Source organism: Arvicanthis niloticus, chromosome 5 (genome assembly GCF_011762505.2).
Source record: "Arvicanthis niloticus isolate mArvNil1 chromosome 5, mArvNil1.pat.X, whole genome shotgun sequence".
Taxonomy (NCBI): domain Eukaryota; kingdom Metazoa; phylum Chordata; class Mammalia; order Rodentia; family Muridae; genus Arvicanthis; species Arvicanthis niloticus.
In genome coordinates, this window is record NC_047662.1 from 15741666 (window position 1) to 15762888 (window position 21223).

The 21223-nt window shown below is 46.8% G+C and overlaps 1 protein-coding gene across 1 annotated transcript in view; it reads left to right on the forward strand.

Annotated features, from left to right (window-relative positions):
- The first annotated feature begins 3047 nt into the window (after positions 1-3047).
- The window catches only part of Micos10 (mitochondrial contact site and cristae organizing system subunit 10), a 28969-nt gene continuing 10793 nt past the window's right edge, over positions 3048-21223 (forward strand). Inside the window, exon 1 of the mRNA XM_034503304.2 lies at positions 3048-3205. Within this exon, the coding sequence (XP_034359195.2) occupies positions 3055-3205 (151 nt within the window). The 5' untranslated portion in view covers positions 3048-3054. The remainder of the gene's footprint in view (positions 3206-21223) is intronic.

Genomic DNA, 21223 nt, shown 5'->3' on the forward strand with positions numbered 1-21223 from the left:
TTTTGTTCTTCACTACCTACGAAAGCTTATATCACTCTGATATAAATAAATCTCCATGGTGCAGAGCCAGTCAAGGGATCTGAATCATGTGTGTTAGAATAAACCAGGGTTCAAAATGAAAGAGACCAGCACTCCAACAGAAGGGTCTACACAGGCAACCTTTAGCTTGGCTGTCCTTGAACTCACAGAGAGACACACCCACCTCTGCTTCCCAAGTGCTAGTATAAAAATTGTGTGTCACTGTGGCTCTGCATGTCACTGAGCTGCTGGGTGTCAGAACACTGCTCAGTTTTCCCTGTTTGGGTGCTGGGCTCATGGGATGATGACACACCGCTCAGAAGAGACTAGAACATAGTTGAAGATAGGGTTCCTGCCCGTGAGAAATGCTGGGGGGGGGGGCGAAGGCTGTGGTCCTCAAACTATTGAGCACCCAGTTGCCACTGGGAAACTGGAAGAGTTGAGAATGGGGGCCCTCGGGCCTGAGATGAGCCAGGGGGTGATGTGGGGTGGGGAATCTGGCTTAGCTCAGGGTGAATGCCAGGAGTGTGAAGAGACCTTCTGTGGGAGACTTAGGTGAGGCTTGGTACGATGAAGGCCTTCCTCCATGGCGGTCCTTGATGAGAAGAGACCATCCTTGCTTGTCCAGACTGTTAATTCAGAGTGAAAATAGATGCATATACTTTACTCAGGGTGAACTAGAGATTAATTAAATACTTTTTGCAGGAAGGGATGACCCTTGGGGCCCATCTAAATACCTTGTTAGCATGGAGAACTCTGGATTTCTATGCTACAATGACCAGTTGTCATGTTTCTCTTAGTGGGGTGTTGTGGTCACATTCTCCAAGACAGGAACCAGGTTGGGAACAAATTTAAACGCCTACCATTCTCATTTATGAGAATTGCCAGAGTTCCTCAATCTGCTGGACCTTACCAGTTTTTCTGTTTGGCAACATGGTTCCACTTGCCCCATACCTGGGACCATATTCTTGCTCATATATTCTTGAGGGTCTGTTCTGAAGAGTAAGTATGCCAAGCCAGGAAGTGAACTTTGTTTTTCTCTTAACTCCATTGGCTGGAGTCTGACCTCACACTCTTTTGTTATTGGCTAGCTTTAAATGAATCCAGAAAAGGGAAAGGAAGGACCAGGAAGGGCTCATGAGAATACAGCAAGACCTTTGTATAAACAAAGTTTTATAAGGTTGGGGTGGAAGTGATTAAAACATTTGCATTAAAGTTTTCAAAGTCCAGAAAGATTAAAAAAAATTCCTTGTTGTAAATGTAAGTTTTACATTGTTTGAAAAGACTAATAGTTAATGCTTCTTAGACACTAGTATGAATCAGGTAGACATTTCATCTGGAGCAATACATAACAGTGGTTAGAGGAAGGTGTGAGAACCAGCATTCTAAACAGGCAGGAAAAGGTGAGTCTGGAGGGAACCCTCAGAATCAGGGAGGGTGTTGTCATGGAGGTATATGAATTGACAGAGAGACACAGGCCAGGAAGCAGGGACAAATGCCTTCAGACACAACAGTTTAAAAAAAGTATTTGTATAGTGAGAAATTTGATTTCTTTAAAAATCACAGAAATAAGACTGTGCTTTTTTCTTTTTTTTTTTTTCTTTTTTTTTTTTTTGTCTTAATCCCCTGCAAGGGAAGTGAGGCTGCTTCAGATTGTCCACAGCAGCTGATTATGATTTGCCTCATGCTCTAGCAGGGTCGTGATTCTGCCAGCTGCAGATCCGTTTTTTTGCGATTGTGTGACGTTTGGAATTCCGGGGACTTTCCAAAGGGTTTATAAATGCTCACAGGCCAGGGCCAGGTTGTTGGTTGGTTGCACAAAAAAGAAACAATAAGAAATTAGATACTCTGCTGGAGAAGATCAAACTTGCCCTGAGGAACTCAATGACCTTCACCAGCAGGAGACAGCAGGAGATGGTACCATCCTTTCTACCCTTTCTTATCTCCTATCTAGTGTTAGGGGTTGAAGGAGTGGAAGAAAAAGGGTGGAGAAGGATGGAAGAAGAACCCACCACCTTTAATCTCAGCCCTCCGAGGCAGAGACAGGTAGATCTCTTAATTCATGGCCAGCCTGGTCTACAGAGCCAGTTCCAGGACAGCCAGGGCTACACAGAGAAACCCTGTCTGGGGGCCGGGGGAGGGAAACAACCGAAACCAACCAATCAAAGTAGCAAACACTGGTTACACTACTTTTGGGTTGTTTAGGTGATTGAGCTCGTAAAAGCACCTCCTCGAAGCCTGCGGATCTGAGTTCAGTCCCTGGCACCCAAAGGGTGGAGGAGCACCCACTCCCATTAGCTGTCCTGACTCCCACATGTGCCATTAGAGGGCATGCTCATGCACACACATGCTGTATAAAATGAGGTGGGGGGTTTAAATCCATTTTTATGCTAGTCATTCACTCAAACCTAATTAAGCTCTGGGTCCAGGCCATGCACACCTTTAATCCCAGCCCTTTGGGGCAGAGACAGGTGGAGCTTTTAATTCAAGGCCAGCCTGGTCTACAGAACCAGTTCCAGGACAGCCAGGGCTACACAGAGAGACCCTGTCTCAGGGCGGGAAAAAACAAAAAACAAACAAAACAACAACAACAACAACAACAACAACAACAAAACCAACCCAAACCAACCAAATAAACAGAAAACAAAATCTTCAGTGGATCCTTTAAAAATGTATAATATTCATATATTATATGTTTTATTATATATTATATACATGGAGCTTGTGAGGAAGAAGGGTTCAGTGGGTATAAAATGGGGGATGAGACAGGGCAACAGTGGAATGGGGGTTGGGATGGCCAAAATACATTATATACAAATATGAAAATCCAGGAAAGAAAAGGCCTCCTGAACTCCGGGTGTTCAAACTCTGGAAGCTGTCAGTCTTCCCTACCCTTCCGTGCAGCTCCAAGGTCAGGGTCACCTCCGGGCTCCCAGGCAACCTGTCACCTTGACGACCGAGTGAAGAAAAACCGGAAGTCACGGAAGCCGTACATCATCTCGCGATATTTGGCGCGCCGGCTCCAGCCGGAAGCGTATGGTGGCGGCCGGCTCTCGCGAGACTTGCCATCAGTCGGAGCGCGGGGGCCGGCCGGGTGGAGAGCTGGAGCTGCCGGTGGGGAACATGTCGGAGTCCGAGCTGGGCAGAAAGTGGGACCGGTGCTTGGCCGACACGGTAGTGAAGCTAGGTGAGCGCATCTTTCTCTGGTAGGCCCTGGCTGCAGCCGAGAGGCCCGCGCGTTGACGGAAAGCCGCAGGGGTCAAGCCGCGGCCTGCTGCGGGCCGGCGGTGCGCGCTGAGCTGCGGGGCGCTGACAGGTGACTGTCAAGCCGGGCGGTGAAGACGCGGGGACGAAGGGCGAGGGCGGCCTCCGGGGTGGGTGGAGGTGCAGGCCCGGGGGAGCAGCGGCGCTCTGGGAGTGGAAAGGCGTGCGGGACGCGCCGGGGAACTCTGCCGCTCCGTGCCCCGTGTCCCCCGGCTTGGGCGATCAGCCCGCCGGAGCCCGCACTGCTCCCCAGCTGGGACAAAGCGGCCTTCGGAAGAAGGTCAGAGGGGCGTTTCATAGCCTCCGCCGGGCCGCGTGGGAATTGCTGTCAGTGGCCCCAGACAGTGAGATCGTGGCCACCTCAGGTCCCCTCGTTAGTCCAGGTTGTCCTTTCGACACGCGTTCTGTGACGATCCACTGTATGAGGTCACGGTGTCGGGGAAGGAGGATCGGCGGGTGTCCCACATAGTGATGGAGCTGCGCCGCTCAGCCCAGTAGCTGGGAAATGTGCCTCCACGTCGTGAGTTGGAGTTCGGGGAAGGAACTTGCCTGAAGTCTCGTCGCCGATAATGTGGCAGAGTTGAGAATTTCTCCCAGGATTTCTTACGTGGGGTCTCAGGCTCTCTGCTGACCCTCATCCTCTCCATCCTTCTCTTGACTGTCTGCAGCTATTATCGGTGTGTAGGCCGGAGATCGATGAGGAGTGTCTCAGTAGCACTTGGCCCTATTTATTGATGTAGACATTGTCTCACTATGTAGACCTCACTGGCCATTAAAAAAACTGTGTTGAGCCAGGCAGTGGTGGCTCACGCCTTTAATCCCAGCACTTGGGAGGCAGAGGCAGGTGGATTTCTGAGTTCGAGGCCAGCCTGGTCTACAGAGTGAGTTCCAGGACAGCCAGGACTACACAGAGAAACCCTGTCTCAAAAAACCAAAAACAAACAAACAAACAAACAAACAAAAACTGTGTTGACCAAGTTAGCCCTGAACTCAGACATCCTCTGTTCCTGCCTCAGGCTCGCAGGATTTAAAGGTATGCACCACTACAGTGGACTCTCAGAGAAACTGGAGCTCATCAATTTGCCTGAACTGGCTACCCATTGAGCTTTTATCGGCCTTCTCCCCCTCCAGGGCATTTTTGCTTGGGTGCTGAGGATTGAGCTCAAGTCTTCGTGCTTTTAAGACTAGGGCTTTATCCACTGAGTTCCCCAGACTCTTTCTTCTATTCTAACATTTATTGTTGCAAGTTAGATTTTCTTTTCCCTGCTTTTGAAACTGGTACTCACTGTATAGCCCTGGCTGGCCTTGAACTAACAGATCTGCCTGTCTGCCTCATAAGTGCTGGGAGTAAAGGTGTGTGCCACCACACATAGGTTCATATTTTATACTTCTTGCATGGAAATTATTTAAGAGAATTTAGGATTATATCCTTAGATAAAGATTATCAGGAAAGAATGAGGTCATGAGCACAGGGAAAGTAGATGTTTTCACTGTGTTTTCTAAGCCCTAGAGGAGTGAGGGTAGACATAATTCAGGATGTATTAATACATAACGAATTGATCAATTACTTTTTGACTGCCAGCTTCAGCCAAGATCAGTTCTGCCATGAGGGGCAAGTTGGCTAACATCCCTGAGCCTGGTTTCCTGGTTTAATTGTAACTGTTGTTAACTTAAGAGTGGGTCAGATGGTTCAGTGGGCTGGCTTGCTAGTAGAAATGGATTGTTCTGGAAGTGGCCAAAAATATTGCTATTGCTGAATGTGTATGGGTGATCTGCCTGCATGTATGTCTGCTGCCAGAAGAGATCAGAGGATGGTGTTGGACTGGCTAGAGCTGGAATTATAGACAGTTGTGGAGTTGAGAATTGAACTTGGGTCCTGTGGGAGAACAGCTTAGGCACTTAGCTCTCTCTCTAATCCAAAATATTATTTTTAATGGTTTGCAATTTGAAAGAGGATTTAACATTTATATGCCAACATAGTCCCAAAGCAGTGTGGTAACGGAGGTTAGAGCGCTCTCAGAGTCTGCAGAGCTGTGATTCAGGCCCCACTTTCCTCCCCATCCACACTAATTCTACTGCTTTGGTTAAGGTCTCTTCCTCAACTTGAAATGCAGATTAACCTAAAAAGATAAGAAAACGAGAGGAGTCCAGCATGCTGATACGCTCTTGATCCTAGCACAAGAGCTGAGGCAGGTGAGTCTTCAGTTTGAGGCTGAGCCAGGCTACCGCAAAAACAAACAGCTGCTTCTACAGAAACTTAAGTAGGAAGATATGTTAAATTCTTAGCACTGTGGCTGCCAGTACATATTCAGGAGACAGTGGGATGTAATGGCTATGCCAGTGGACATCTGGGGTAGTGTTAGCATCTGTGGTGAGGTTGGTGTGGGCAGGCGAAGGCAGGATGATGAAGCCAGGCTAGACCGGGTATGGGAGCATGTCGAAGGGCACGAGTGTGGGAGTGGCAGCTGGAGAGCCTCAGAATTGACTGAAGGATAGCAGAGCCCTTCAGTGAAAGACCTTTTACAATGGTTTGGATTTGGGTAGTATTTTAAGTTTTAAATTAAAAAAAAATTGAGAGTGTTCTCAAACATGAAGTGTAGTGGGGGTTGGCCTTGAATTCTTGATCTGTCTTATCCTCCTAACCAACCCTTCCTCAGCCTCCTTTGCACTATTAGGTCCTCTGGACATCTGTAAAACATGAGTGGGTATTTTTAAGAAACATGAGACATTTCTTAAGCCAACCCAGTTTTCTGTGTAGTGCTTTTTCTGTGTACTAAGTCAGGGTGATTGTCTCTCTCCTGTCTTCATTTCTTAGAAGGATAGCACCAAGGTTGGAATTTTCCTTTGTGGTAATTTTTAAAAATTTAAATATTTAGTGTGTGTGTGTGTGTGTGTGTGTGTGTGGGAGAGCGAGAGAGAGAGAGAGAGAGAGAGAGAGAGAGAGAGAGAGAGAGAGGGGGGGGGGGAGAGAGAGAGAAAGAAAGAAAGAAAGAGAGAGATCCCATGGTATGCATGTGGAGGTGAGTGGGACAACTTCTAGGAATCAGTTATCTTCTTCACAGTGTGGGTCCTTTGATCCACTCAGGTCACCAGACTTGGCAGCAAGCTATTTACCCAGTGAACCATCTCTGTGGTTCAGTGACTGATAAAATGTGATCAGAATTTGGAAGTAAACATCAGAGGAAGTGCCACGGTAGTACTGATTTCACATCCCAGAGTACACCAGCCCACAGTGAGGACAGACCATGATTTTCCCGGGCTATCCTAGAACTTACTTTGTAGACTGGCTGGCCTCAAACTTAAAGATCCACTTGCTTCTGCTAAGATTAAAGGTGTGCATCACCACTTCCTGGCTGGTTTTGGTCATTTCTAGTGCTTGGGTTTGAACATGATCCAATAACAGTTGAGGAAAGGGTTTCAGGTTTGAGGGAATTCCGGAGTTCATGCTTTGAGTGGTTTGACCCACAGGCAGGGGCTAGAGAAAGCAGAGCACAGGGAGAGGAGGCCACTCAGCAGGTGAGCTTGATGGTCCCGAGAGGATGAAGAACGCTGCTCTGCTGCAGCCCATGTCTTCCATCCCCATAGGCAACGGTGTGGCAGAGCTCTCTGTTGGGGGCGGACTTTTAGCAGAAAGCGGCTGTCAGCTTTGCAGCCATCTTGAGCCATATACCCTGACATGAGACTTGGATTACAATAGCCTACAATAGCTGAGCACACTCCGATAATCTTGGTTTAGATACCTTGGGTATGTGAGATTAAAGGTGTGTGACTTAAGAGTGACCTAGCGATCAGATTTAGAGACAAGACCTAAGGGCATGATTATAGGTGTGACCAAAAGGCATGGCTTAGAAGTGAGACATATAAAAGGCAGAGGCAGATGGCAGAGAATTAGACATTAGGGAGACACAGAAGAGAGAAAGAGACACTTCAGAGAGTACAACTTGGAGTAGGAGTTAGGCATTAGGTAGCAGGCACTTGGAAGAGAACTTGGAAAATAACTTGGAACTTGGAGGCACTAGGGACTAGGAACTAGGGACTAGGAACTCAAGACTTGGGACTTGGACTAAGAAGAGAGACTGAAGAATAAAAAGGACTGAAACACACTCTGTCTGGTCTCCATTCTTCGAGTCCATCCTCACTCTCTCTCTTGCTGAACCCCGACCCGCGGACCGGAGCGGCAGCTTGGACCGGGGTACAGTGGCCGCCAAACTCGGGGCAGCCCGGGCCTCAACATTTTGCTCGGGCCGCGACATATTTTGGCCGCCCGAACGTGGGGCTAGTGCGGTTCCCAACAGCTCTCCAAGCCTTCTTGCTGTCTGCTTTCCTGGCACTTCAGAATGGAGATGGAGTCTCAGGGAGGAAAGAGTTACTGCCGGTTCAGTTCTGTTTGATGATGGTTTAGCTCTGGCTCTGCAGACTGCAGAGAAGCTACTGTGACCAGACAGTACCACTATGAGCCCTTCTCAGGGCTGGGGATGGAATCCAGGGCTTTGCATTCTACCTCTGAGCTGGACCCTCAGCCCCAAGAGGACTCTTTAATACAAGTGTTGAACAGCTGGGTACTTCAGGGCAGAGATGGGCTCAGCAGTTAGCACTTTCTGCACTTTCAGAGGTCCTGTGTTGTTCCCAGCACCTCTGTTACAGCTCACAACCACCTTTTAACTTCTGTTCCAAGGGCTCTGATGCCCTCTTCTGACCACCTTAGGCACTGCACTGACAAGCGCAAACCAACTGATGCAGCGCTAACTTTGTAGCCCCCACCTCACCCATCTTTTTTAAAAAAGACTGATTTTTGTGTTTGTGTGTATGACTGCCTGTATGGAGCACTGGGTGTGGATGTCCACAGAAGTCATAAGGTAGTGTTGGGTCCCCTGGAGCCAGAGTTTCAGGTGGTTGTGAGCTACCTGCTTGAGTGCTGGGAACCAAACCCAGATTCTCTGTAAGAACAGCCAGCAACCCTAACCACTGAGACATCTCTCCAGCCCCCAAGAAAAACAGTCTTTTCCCTCTGTTAATTCCAGTTTAAAATACCTATTTATGTTCTTGCAAGTTAGTGTTGAAGAATAGATAATTTATAAGATCATCTGACCTGATTCCCTGACTTAGAATAGGAGCTACCAAGGGACAGACAGACCAGGTCCTTTCTCATCTCCTCTCCAACCCTGACTTTTTCCTTTTGTCCCCCAATTGTGTTCCCCGGGACTGAACCCAGGCCCTAGAGCATGCTCTCCATGGCAGACTGCAGCCCCCCTCACAGTTTTACTCTTCTCTTTGGTCATGTTCATCCATAAATGTGACACTGTGTGACAGTCCTGCTGATACTTATCTTCCATGAATGCGACACTGTCTGTGTGACAGTTCTGCTTATACTTAGGGTGAGGCTGCAGGTGGTTTCCCTAGGAGTGGGGGTTGCCGTCTGACATTTGCAGTTTGCTTCTGAACTTGACTGTCCATCCTCTGTGGAATGTCAGTCTCTTCAGAAACAGACTGTCCTGTTCACTCTAGATACCTTCCAACCCCTGGGTTGAGGGAGGACATGGTAATGGTCAAGTATATGACATGTATTGCTGCAAATTTTGGAGCCTATATTCTCTGCCTATATCTGAGACCTATGTTTATTAGCCGAGTCAATTAGCATTTAAATTAAAAAGTCAACTATATTTTGTGTCAGGTTTTGCTAGTTCACATACGTGGTCAATTGTCTTTGAATTCTTGGGGGCTTTTTTTGTTTTAGTCTTTTTGTTTCGGATTTTTTTGAGGCAGGGTTTCTGTGTAATAATGGTCCTGGCTGTCCTGGCACTCACTCTGTAGACCAGGCTGGCCTTGAACTCAGAGATCTGCCTGCCTCTGCCATGTACTGCTACCACTTCCCAGTGGGTCTTTTTTTTTTGTTAACCAACTTTTTTTCTTGTTAGATATGAATTATAGTCAAGAGATCTTAGCATTAAAGTAATATTAAAGCCTGAAAGGCAAAGGCAGGAGGATTGCCACCAGTTCAAGTTCAATCTGGTCTACACAGTGATGGTCAAGGTGGCTGAGGCTACATGGCAAGCCTTTATCTCAAACAAACCAACAATAACAAGTGGCATAATTCCTGCTTGGTCGGGTGAGAGCAGAGAGCATGCTGGTGTTTAGACAAGCAGAGGGTGATGTTGCTTTAAGGGTGGTGCCAGAGCCTTATTGCAGGAAATTAAAAAGGAGTGAGGAATATTACATTTTATGAATGGCATGTTCCATTAGTTTTATGTGAATGCGTCATTAATGGTTTTTTGCTAATTTTATGGATTTATTTTTAAGTTTTATCAGATTTATGGGTTGCTCTGGTTCTCTTTCTCCACTCAGTTCAAGGGCTGTGCAGTATGTTTTCCTTTTATGTGCTGCATAGTTTATTCTGTGCACACCCGTGACCATGACAGATCGTGAGAAGACACACAGGTGTTTAGGTTTTAGTTTCTGAGACAGGGTTTCTCTGCAGCCCTGGCTGTCCTGGAGCTCACCTTGTAGACCAGGCTGGCCTCACCACAGACATTGCCTGGTTTGCTTCCCTGGTGTTGGGATTAAAGGCGTGCCTCAACAACCACTTAGCTCTGTTAGGGGTGTGGAAGGTAGAGTGCCCAGGATTGGAGGAGGCCTGGTTGTCCTGGTCTCTGCAGAGCTTGTGCTCTCAGCCCAGTCTTAACCACTCTGGGCAGCATGGGAGATTATTTACTTTGTGTGTGTGAGTGCTGGTGCATGTTCAAGTGCATGTGGAGGCAGAGACATACCTTTAAGGCTGCATACCTGGCAGACTACAGAATGAGACTGTCTCAAAAATAAAAGAGTATACTTTCCCAAATATGTTAATATTACTCATTGTGATAAGCGTGTAATGAGGGTCTGGGGAAAAAGGCAACATTCAAGCTCTCGCTTGAGAATATGTAGAATTTCAGAAAGTGCGTTTAGAGAAGCCCTGTGGCCAGGCAGTGGTGGCGCACGCCTTTAATCCCAGCACTTGGGAGGCAGAGGCAGGTGGATTTCTGAGTTCGAGGCCAGCCTGGTCAACAGAGTGAGTCCAGGACAGCCAGGGCCACACAGAGAAACCCTGTCTCGAAAAAACCAAAAGAGAGAGAGAGAGAGAGAGAGAGAGAGAGAGAGAGAGAGAGAGAAGCCCTGTGTTCCAGTTCCCAGAAACCCGCTCTGTGTCCTGGAGGAAAGACGATGTAAGCCAGGCGCTGGGGGTGTATGCCTTCAATCCTCAGGAGCCTGAGGCAGGATGGTCTCAGAGTTTGAGGCTAGCCTGGTGTACATAGTTCCAGGACAGCCAAGACTACACAGAGAAATCTTGTCTTGGTGAGATGGGGTGGGTTATCCCAGGAGTGGGTGGCAGTAGCTGGAGCTTCACTCAGCAAGTAGCTGTCCCCAGCTGCTGTAGGCTGGGAGGACATTGCTCACAAGTAGCTGTCCCCAGCTGCTGTAGGCTGGGAGGACATTGCTCACATTTCTGCCGTGAGGACAGAGCTCTGGCCATAGTGTATTCGACCCTTTTGTCCACTCCCCTAAGCCCTTATTGAAGCTACCGTTTCTTAATGCAGGAGGTGTGGGGAGTGCCTTAAAGAGCTCATGTGGGGGTCCTCAGAACTGAGGTAAAAGAGGTAGAAGGGGGGCCATTGATGGGTTTCTGTTTGCTCTTTTTTTTAAAAAAAGATTTCTTTCTTCCTCCTTTTTTTTTTTTTTTTTTTTGAGACAGCACTTCCTCTGTGTAACAGCCCTGGCTGTTCTGGAATTGGCTCTGTAGACCAGGCTGGCCCTGAATTCACAAGATCCACCTGAGTGCAGGGTTTAAAGGGCTGTACCACCATGCCCTGCTTAAAAGATTGATTTCTTTTAAGCCCCGTGTAGTGGCACGTCATGAAAGCATTGTGTGTGGGTATGTATGCATGAGCACAGTGCCCTGGGGGCCAGAGGCAGCACATCTCAGTGGCTGGAGTTGCAGGCAGCTGTGAACATACAACATGGATGGTAGGAGTCAAACTACAAAAACAGGGCAGTTCTGAACCATCTGTCTGGCGTGAGAGAGCATGCATGTGTGCATTTTCTCATGTCTGTAGAGACTCTCTTGTTTTGATGATTTCATGTGAACTTGAAATGTAGAAATAGATCCTGTTATCACTCTAACTTCCAGAGAGCAGTCTCTCTTTAAAGATCTTTAAATAACTGCTTTTGTTGGTGGACGTAGGTGGCACAACACTTTTAATCTCAGCACTAGAGAGGAAGAGGCAGTTGTATCTCTGAGTTCGAGGCCTGTCTGGTCTACAGAATGAGTTCCAGTACAGCCAAAACACAAAACCCCCAAACAAACCAACCTGCTTTGTTGAGGTGTAGTTCATACACTATTAATTTGATTTAAAGTATTCACAAAATTGTACAGTCAGCCTCAGGCTCATTTCAGGACACAGCTCCTCCCATTTGAAGCCCAAGCCCAGCCCCAGCGGCTACTAATCTATGCTATTCTGGACATTGTGCATGATGAAAATATGCGATGTGTGGCACAGGGTGTGGCTTGTGCCTGTTATCTCAACACTCAAGTAGCACAAGTTAGAGGATTACTTGGACTTGAAGGCCAGCCTGAGCCACAGTGTAAGACTGTATTTATATATGTGAGTACACTGTAGCTGTCTTCAGACACACCAGAAGAGGGCATCTGATCCCATCACAGATGGTTGTGAGCCACCATGTGGTTGCTGGAATTGAACTCAGGACCTCTGGAAGAGCAATCAGTGTTTTTTGTTTGTTTGTTTTTGTTTTTGTTTTTGTTTTTCGAGACAGGGTTTCTCTGTGTAGCCCTGGCTGGCCTGGAACTCACTCTGTAGACCAGGCTGGCCTCAAACTCAGAGATCCGCCTGCCTCTGCCTCCTAAGTGCAGGGATTAGAGGTGTGTACCACCACCGCCCAGCAACAATCAGTGTTCTCAGCCACTGAGCCATCTCTCCAGCCCCAGTGTAAGACTCTTTAAAACGAAACAGGACACAACACTTGGTCTTTGGTATCTGAGTTATTTCATGAATTCAGTGTTTTCTTCTCTTTTAATGGGTGGGAGATGGAGAAAGAGAGGGAGGAGAGAGAGGATCAATATGCAAGTGCCCACGAAGGCCTAAGGTTGCTGGAGCTGGAGTTACAGGTGATGGTGAAAGGGTTAAAAATTTTCAAAAACTCCTAGCAGCTTAAGCAGAACCAAGAGTGCAGGTCAGCTTGGTCGTGAGCTCTGTGTTTCAGGAACTTGGCTGACCACAAGATAGATGGCTGATTACGAATAGGCTCTTAGAAAATAGCCCATACAAAATGTTCCCCATGACTGTTCCTTGGACCCTGTCACAAACTGAATAATGGGCTGGGACTTTCCACAGGTACTCTCCAATAACCCTCCCTTACTCCCCCTGGGTTGTGGTTTCCCCCCTGAGTTGTGGTTTTTGGCTTTAAATTCTGTCTCCAAAGCCCAGGGGTCAGACCCCGTTGCCCCTGCGTGGGCTACAGGTCTTGACCTCAACATGTTGATCGAAATATACCTCTTGCTGATTGTATCAAGTTCGGTGTCTTGTGAGTTACTGGGTGGCCGAGAATTCCTGAGGCTTGGATGAGGTCCTCCCTTTCTGGGGGGCCTTACAATGGTGAGCAGCTTGATGTGGGTGCTGATTGGATCCTGTGTGAGAGCATCACCCACTTCAATCACTGAGCCAATTCTCCAAGCCAGCTTAATGGATTCACAGATCATCTATGTTGTTGTGTGTGCCAGCATGTCATTTTTTGTTATTAAATGATATGTGACCAAGCCTGCTCAGTCAGTCAACAGGTTCTCCAGCACAAGAGTGAGGATTAAAAGAAAAGAGACGATTAGACAAAATTGCAGCATGATCCCAGCCAGTTCTGAGGCTGAAGGCAGGTTTGTTTATTCCCACTTTTCTTTTTAACCCTTTTAATTACATCCAAGTATTTAGGTCAGTTCTAGGTTGAGGAAACAACGATACAGTAGATACAGATAAGGAACAAACAAGGCAATAGACAAAGTTCTGTGATCACTCTCATGATTGCTGTTTCTAAGGGCTCATAGGGATGGGATAACAAAAATACCTGAGCCTACTTCCCTGTCCTAGCACACAGTCACGTTCATGCCTGAGGCCTACTTCTTGTTCTAGCCTAAGACTTGGATTCCTGCCTGAACTTACTTCTCTGTTTTAGCCTAAAACTAGATTCCTGCCTGAACTTACTTCCTTGTCCTATGTCAGATTTGTTGTTGTTTTAAGAAGAAGTCCGACCGCAGCTCAGAACAGACCACTCCAGACCATGCGGTTCCAAGGGGGAGGAGGTTTATTCAGGGGAAAGGGCAAAGGTGGGGAGAGAAGAGAAGTAGAGGCCGGCCATGACCACGTGGAGAGAGAGGAAGGGGGGAGGGGACAGAGAGAGAGAGGGTGTAAGAGCGGGGTAAGAGAGTAAGACAGCAAGAGAGCAAGAGAGGGAGGAGGGGGCAAGCAGCCCCTTTTATAGTGGATCAGGCTACCTGGCGGTTGCCAGGTAACTGGGGAGGTGGAGTTTAGACGGAATACTAACAAGATTCCTGCCAAGCAGCCCCAAAAGCTCTTCACAGATAATGTGGTGGGACAGCTCATCCATTCACTTAAGTAGTTTATTCTGTGTCAAGAGAGAATGCTGGCAGCGCACCATGCATGTAGAGGGCAGAGGCCAATGGCTTTCTGGAGCTGGTTCTCCTTCCTCCTGGTTCTGAGGCAGGGTCTCTCTTGCTTTTGTGACTTCACTGTGGAAGCCAGACTTCTGGCCTGTCAGCTTCTAAGCGATTCTCCTGTCTCTGTATCTCCTCTTGCCAAGGGACTGCTAGTTTGATACCATGTCTAGTTTTTTACCTGGGTGTCAGGAGTTGGAACTTGGGTCACCACCAGACTTGAGTAGCAAGTGCTCTTTTCTCACAGAGCTGTCCCCCCAGATTCCTACTATTACTTTGGACTGTTGCTATAACTTGACAAGGTGAAGTGGACGTTTCTAGATGTGTCTGGTGTTGCAGATACACTGGTTGTTTTGCTGATAAAGACTCAAGTGGTGTTTTGCTAAGGTCAGGCCTGAGGGACGACACGTAATATTTGGAGAAAGCATAAATAGACAGCATCCGACAGTGCTTCGTTGGTCTGGAGTCTTCGCTGATCTTTACTTTGTTGAGAGAGAACTTCTCTTGCCATTGTCCCTGTTGGCTCTGGTCACTCCGTCTGATTCCTGCCGATTCAGTGGAGGCCTGGCTGTTTCTGCTGGATCATCCAGCCAACCGCTGCTGATTTTTGTTTGACAGTACCTGACAAATGGATTGGAACCGCCCCAAAGCAGTAATTCTAAGTAGGTCCATATCCCCCTGTCCTATTTACTATCCTTTCTCCCCTACCTTTGGATGGTGGACTAGAAGGGGATTCAAAGTGTGTAAGAACTCGTATTAAAAGTAGGGCTTTGTTGTTGTTTATTTCTTTATTTGTTTGTTTTAAATCTAAGCCTACAAGGTTTATTCAGACAGGTTTTCATTTCTCTTGGGTGTGTGCCTAGGATGGAACTGCTGGATTGTGTAACAGCTCGCCTTAGTGTTAGAGAAATTCATTAAGTGTTGTCCCTTAAGAGGGACATGGTAGAGTCTCAGATATCAGAAAAATCACTCAAGTACTTGAGAATAAATTGGTAGGAGGTGGGGGTAAAAGAAAAGTGGGGCCTAGGTTGGTGTGCCATGGTGAAATCCTACCAAGGTGAGAGGTGGAGGCAAGCAGCAGAATTTAGGAGCAGGATGGGCAGCAAGCTGACTCAAGACAACGCTGCACTGAGCCTGTCTGTGGCTGTTGGTGACTTGTGGCTTTGTGGAATGGTGGGATTGGGATCCTGGTTATCTACAGCTCAGTCAGTAGAGGGGGAAGTTGCCCAGTATCTTGTTCACTAAAATTGAGTTTGCCCTTGTCCTCCCTGCTAGGAAAGCTTAGCCAGCAGAGCCAGGAATCAGTCTGCTTAGATTAATTGTTTAAAGCTGTTTACTAAACATTTCACTGAGAAACCTTTGAATGAAGTCATGGAAAAGGAAAGCGGGTTAGTGTTTTTCCTTAAAGTACCAGTTCATCTGATGAGTTTGGGTTACCACAAGCATTGGTGGCTCCCAGGGAGTGCCTTTTGGTACTTTTGCAAGCGGATGCCTGGTCTTCATGGATCACTATCAGTCACGCTAAACTAGATACTCAAAAGACTTTGGTTCTTTAGAGTTGAGGTTTTCAAGTTGGTCCATGTTAATTGTTGGATTGGTAGTCATGTTTTGTTTGCTGTGTTTTTTTTTTTTCAAAACAATGTAAGCAAACTGTAGCAGCGGTGTAAATAACGGACATTGTGATCTTGCTGGAGAACAATGTCCTGCAGGCATTACAGAATAATGTAATTAGGTGATATATGGGACTTGGAAACATTTAAATTTTCTTCTGCTGTGGTTTCATACTTTGCTGAAATGTGGTCTGAAACAGTTTATTAGTAAATACGCTGAATTGCTTTCTTTGGCAAGTGCATTTCAGGATTGAGTCCAAGTAAAAATTTAAATATTTACTTATAGAAGTTGTTTGGTGTGGTAATATTTTTACTGTGGCTATTGACCCCCTAGTGAAATGTTAGGGCATCACTCCATTGGAGCCTGTCTGAATCCAGGGAGGGAAGAAGCAGACGCTAACATTGACAGAATGCTCAGTATTGCGGTGTTTGGTACATGAACACTTTCCCTGTTTTGTTTGATTTGTTTTTCTTAATGAGAGATTCATTAGAGAAATTGGTAATCCTTCTTTGAGAAACAGTCCTGAACGAGCCTGTGTGTCTGTTCCGGCCTCTGGCTCAGACAGTTCCTGCTTCAGTGTGTTGCGGTAAATCTCTTGCCCATAAGGAGGAGTCCATAGAATAAAGACACAAGTCAATAAATATCAAATGAATGCTGCATGCCTAGATTGGGCAGATTTACCATTAAACTACACTATTCCCCGGCTATGAGAGCTCTTATCAACTTGCAGTTTCCTAGGTCAAGGTCTTCATCCTCTCTCCTTCCACCAACTGCCAACTGCCTCAACGGCTCTTCTCCTCTTCTTCTCTTCCCCTCTTCTTCTCTTCCCCAGATTCACTCCTCCTTCGTATCCCCTCTCAGGAGTGGAATTACCATGACAACAAGAGGCTAGGGCTATCCACCACATCAGTATTTGTTTGTTTTTGGTTATTGTTTGTTTTTCTAGCAAGAGAAATACTGTTTAAAGCTTGCATAGAAATTAAGAGGCTGACTTGTTGGTTTGGTTTTTGGTGCTATGATCAAACTTTAGGCAGTGGCGCATGCAGCATCTGCTGTATTACTGAGCTACACCTCCTGATTTTAAAATCTCCACAAGTTGGCTGGAGAGATGGCTCAGTGGTTAAGGGCACTGGTTACTCCTAGAGAAGATCTGGGTTTGATTCCCAGCTCCCACATTGTGGGTTCACAGCCATCCATAACTGCAGTTAAAGGGGACCCAGTGCCTTCCTCTGACCTCATTGGGCACCAGGGATGTACATGGTAAACATACCCTGCAAAACACTTATAAACACATACAAAATAAATACAAAAGTTAGAAAAATCTGTGCAAAATTATGAGCAGTACAAGTTCACAAAGGGGCTTTTTATTGTTGCTTTTAGACAGTTTCACTGTAGTCCAGGCTGGCCTTGCACTTGGAATGATCTTCCCAGCACTGACCCCCAAGTACTGGGATTACAGATGTTAGCAAGAACTTTTTTTTAAAACAAGAACAGAGCTGGAGACTTAGATTGCCCTATTTAAGTACAAAGCAGGGCAGTATTGGGGGAAGGATATACACACAGGATAGTACGGAGTCCAAAGTAGGCCAAGAATGTGTGGCTAGTTCATTTTTGACACACACAGTTTAATGGGGAAAAGAAAATCTTTTCAACAAACTACAGGAACAGCTGTGTCCACACAGAGACAGAATGGACAGATCTGAGTATAAAAGCTGCAGCCGCAAACCCTTCAGAGGGAAACAGACCAGAGTGTGTCTGTGACTGGGCTGGAGAAGGGCCCTAGGACACAAACAGCAGAGCTTACAGAGAAGACACACTAGGTTTGCTCACACTGTAAAACTGATTTCTGAAAGGCAGCATTGGGATTTTTTTGTTGTTGTTGTTTTCATTTCTGTTTTTCAAAACAGGTTTTTTCTGTGTAGCCCTCGCTGTCCTGGAACTTGATCTGTAGACCAGGCTGGCCTCTGAACTCAGAGATCCACCTGCCTCTCAACTAGTATTGAAGGCGTGCGCCACAAATACCCAGCTCTTTTTCTTTTCTTTTCTTTTTAAGATTATCCAATAGCTTTATATATTTGGTAATGCTCAAATAACAAGATGCCCACACAATTGGAAGTGTTAATCAATTAACTAACCTAGATATAAGTTGTTACCTAGGGTTGCTCCCCATACATGCGTGGTTCTCCATGGCTCCTACATCTCTGCCTGCCTCCCTCTTCTTTCTTTTCCTCTCTTTACTCCTCCTCTTTTTTCTTTTTCAATGTTGGGGAATCTTACCAGTGCATATAGCTGACGGAGGACTTGTTTTCAGCACACGGGAGCTCTGCATCTAACTATGGTAGGGTATTTGAAAGGGGCTTTACTCACGGTAACTAAGTACAGGAAAGGACAGCTCCATCAGCAGTCACAGGGGAAACCTGTAAGATTCTGAGGTACCCGAAAAGCCATTAAGATTGCTGAGCTGTAACGTCAGACAATAGTGTCACGGAGATATGGAGCAGGATATGGCGCTGTACACCGTAGGAGGAAATGTGAGCAGATAGGATTACCTTGCCTGAATGTTGGAGGTTTCTTCCAAAGTGGTGGAGCTAAGAGAAAGGAGAACAAGGCCACACAGGCCTACGTGAATGTTCCTAAACTCACTCGGAACAGCTCTGCTGTTGAGTAGTGGAGCAACAGCTGTGGACCAGCCCTACACCAAGAAACTCAGTATTGGGAAGGGACTCACTGCTGGTCTCTGTGACGTCACAAGTCCAGTTATATATAAAGTCCTAGAGAATATACTCTAATATAATGAAAGGGCCTGGAGAGAAGGCTCTGTGGTTAAAAGTATGTATTGCTTAGAAAAGACCCAAGGTGAGCTGGGTGGTGGTGGCGCACGCCTTTAATCCCAGCACACAAGAGTTAGAGGCAGGTGGATCTCTGAGTTCAAGGCCTGTCTGGTCTACAAGGTGAGTTTCAGGAGAGCCAGGACTACACAGAGAAACCCTGCTTCAAAAAACCAAACCGACCAAACAAACCCAGAGGACTCAGATTCAGTTCCCAGACAGAGCCCAGGTCAGGCACTTAAAATCATAGCTCCATAGTCTGGTGCCCTCTGTAGCTTTCCAGGCTCATACATTCATACATGTGAGTGTGCAAGCATCCACACACAAGAAATGTTTTTTTTTAAATATATTTTAAGAAAACATTTGTTCCTTTCCCATCTTCATTCATCTTTGTCCAGGAGGCTTTCTGCTGCATCCTTCTCTCTGGATCCCTTAGCTAAACATTGGCACCAGGCACAGCCACTCTGGATCCTCAGAAGTTCCTAAGTGCTACCAGAGCCTGCCTTTGCCTTCCTCGTATTGCCTGCCTGTGGTAGCAGGCTTCACCTTTGCCTGGCCTGGAGTCCTGGGCTGGGTGAGGACAGGCAGCAAGTGGACACTGCAAAGACTGTACCTAAGGAGGGGCTGCATGTGGCTCAGGGGAGGCACTTTACCCAGCTGCTCAGGCCCAGAGCTCCATGAGAGGTACCTCAGAACAAATCTGACACTATGGAGGGGCCCTCAAGTCTGCACCATGTCTCCTGCTGTAAGCTCCCCTAAGTGCTGTCTCCTCCTTTATGACACTTTTGACTCTGCCCGAGTCAACTGCATACAGTGCACATCTGATGGGCTGGGCTGCTTCCCTCATGTGAGCCCTTTACTGTCTCTCCGTTGCTCAGCAGGCACCGGCCATGAGGCCGTGGCTGTGGCTTAGTATGACATGAAGGCTGGTTTGCTTTATCTCTTCCCTTAGCTCCATAACAGCAGCAGGGAGCTGCTGACTGCCAGCTCTCATCTCCTTTCTTTCCTTCTGTGATTGCGCCTTACAGTTCTGCTTTCTGGTCATTACCTACCCCAGTCCCAAGTGCACTTATGTGGTGATGTCATTTCCCACAGCTTTAAACAGCACACAGTAGGTATTCAGTTTGTATAATTAAGAGAATGTCTGAATTACTGGCCCAAATGCATTTGAAAGGAGTTAGTTTCTTGTGCTGAGTCTAACTTGATTATAATGGTTAAAGACTTGCTAGTTTACCTAAGTGTTACCGAGGGCAAGAATTTAACTTTGTTGTGACCTAGTCTCTCTTCTCTGAAATAGGTCTTACATAGAAGTTTATTGTAAAGATTAAGTGAAGAAACCCAGGAACACAAGCCCTACCTAGTGAGGACCTTCACTCTGCTACTGTGTAGTTCTTAAACACAGTGTAGACTTTAAAATTTTTTTAACTTTTATTTTGTGTGTATGGGTGTTTTGCCTGGTTATATGTTTGTATACCACATGTGTGCAGTGCCTGAAGAGGCCAGAAGAGGGCATTAGTTAGAGCCCTCTGGGACTGGAGTTACAGATGATTGTGAGCTACCATATGGGTGCTGGCAATGGAGCCCAGTCTCTGGAAGAGCAGCCAGTTACTCTCAACTGCTAAGCTGTCTCTCCAGCCCAGTGTAGATGCTTTGAAATTCCCCCTCTCTCCCTCCCTTTCTCCCCCCCCCTCTCTCTCTCTCTCTCTCACACACACACACACACACACACACACACACACACACACACACACACACACACAGCACTTCCATCAGTTGTTAGGTGGTGTGATTCTGCCCAGAAAGCATCTCTTGTCAACCCTCCATGGTGTTCCACACAGATCTCTCAGATGGACCAGAGTTTAGCTTCACTCACGTTCCTCCTTTCCACCTCTTTAGGAATGTCTGCGCGCCCCAGAACTCTGTTTCTGTGGAATGACTCGGCATTCCCCTCCTGGATGTGTGCAGTCATCCAGCCTGGGTTTGAGTTGTGCCTTTTCAGGTGTGTGTGCTTGAGTGAGTCACTTACTCGTTCTGAGTTGTTCATGTCTTCCTGTGAGATGGCTTCATAGTGAAGCTTGCACGGCAGTACAGAGCTCACCACTGCTGACCTTAGAACAAGGCACCCCGATGAGCATGGGAGAGCATTTGATGTGTTTCTACATAATGATCTGTCTGCTGTTTACCTCAGCCTCCCTTTAATAACCAATTTTTGAGCTGCTTCTCATTTTCCCACATGGTGTTCCCACACGGGTATGAATTAACTGAATGTCAGGAAAATGTCTACAGCCATGTTTCTTGCTTCATGTCGTCTTGAGGGTTGTGTAGCTTTCAGTTGAAGTGCACTCTACAGGTGTTGCTTTCAAAGCCCTTCGGAGTGAGTGCTCCCATAACAACTTCCACACTCAACCCTCCATGCCTCTTCTGCAGGGGTTCTGCCTGCCCTGATCAGAACCCTTGTGATTGACACTCACCCAGAAAATCCCTGAAGACACGCCAGCAACATCCCATGAACAGACACCTCCTTAGTCTTTTTCCTGCACAGCCCAGGCAAGGCTGACTCCTGAGAAGCCAATCCACACCCTCAGCCACCATTGGTTGGTCTGGCACTGGCATCTTGGCTATTCCATAGGACCTAGCATTTACTTACCTAGGACACTTGGGATAGCCTGTCTTTGCCTCAGGATTAATTAGCACCATATAGAGCTGACTTACAACTGTATTTTTTCTCTTACAAGTTGGGCTTAGAGCATCTTTCATAAATCAGGAATGTTTCTTAGAAATGTGTTTCTCA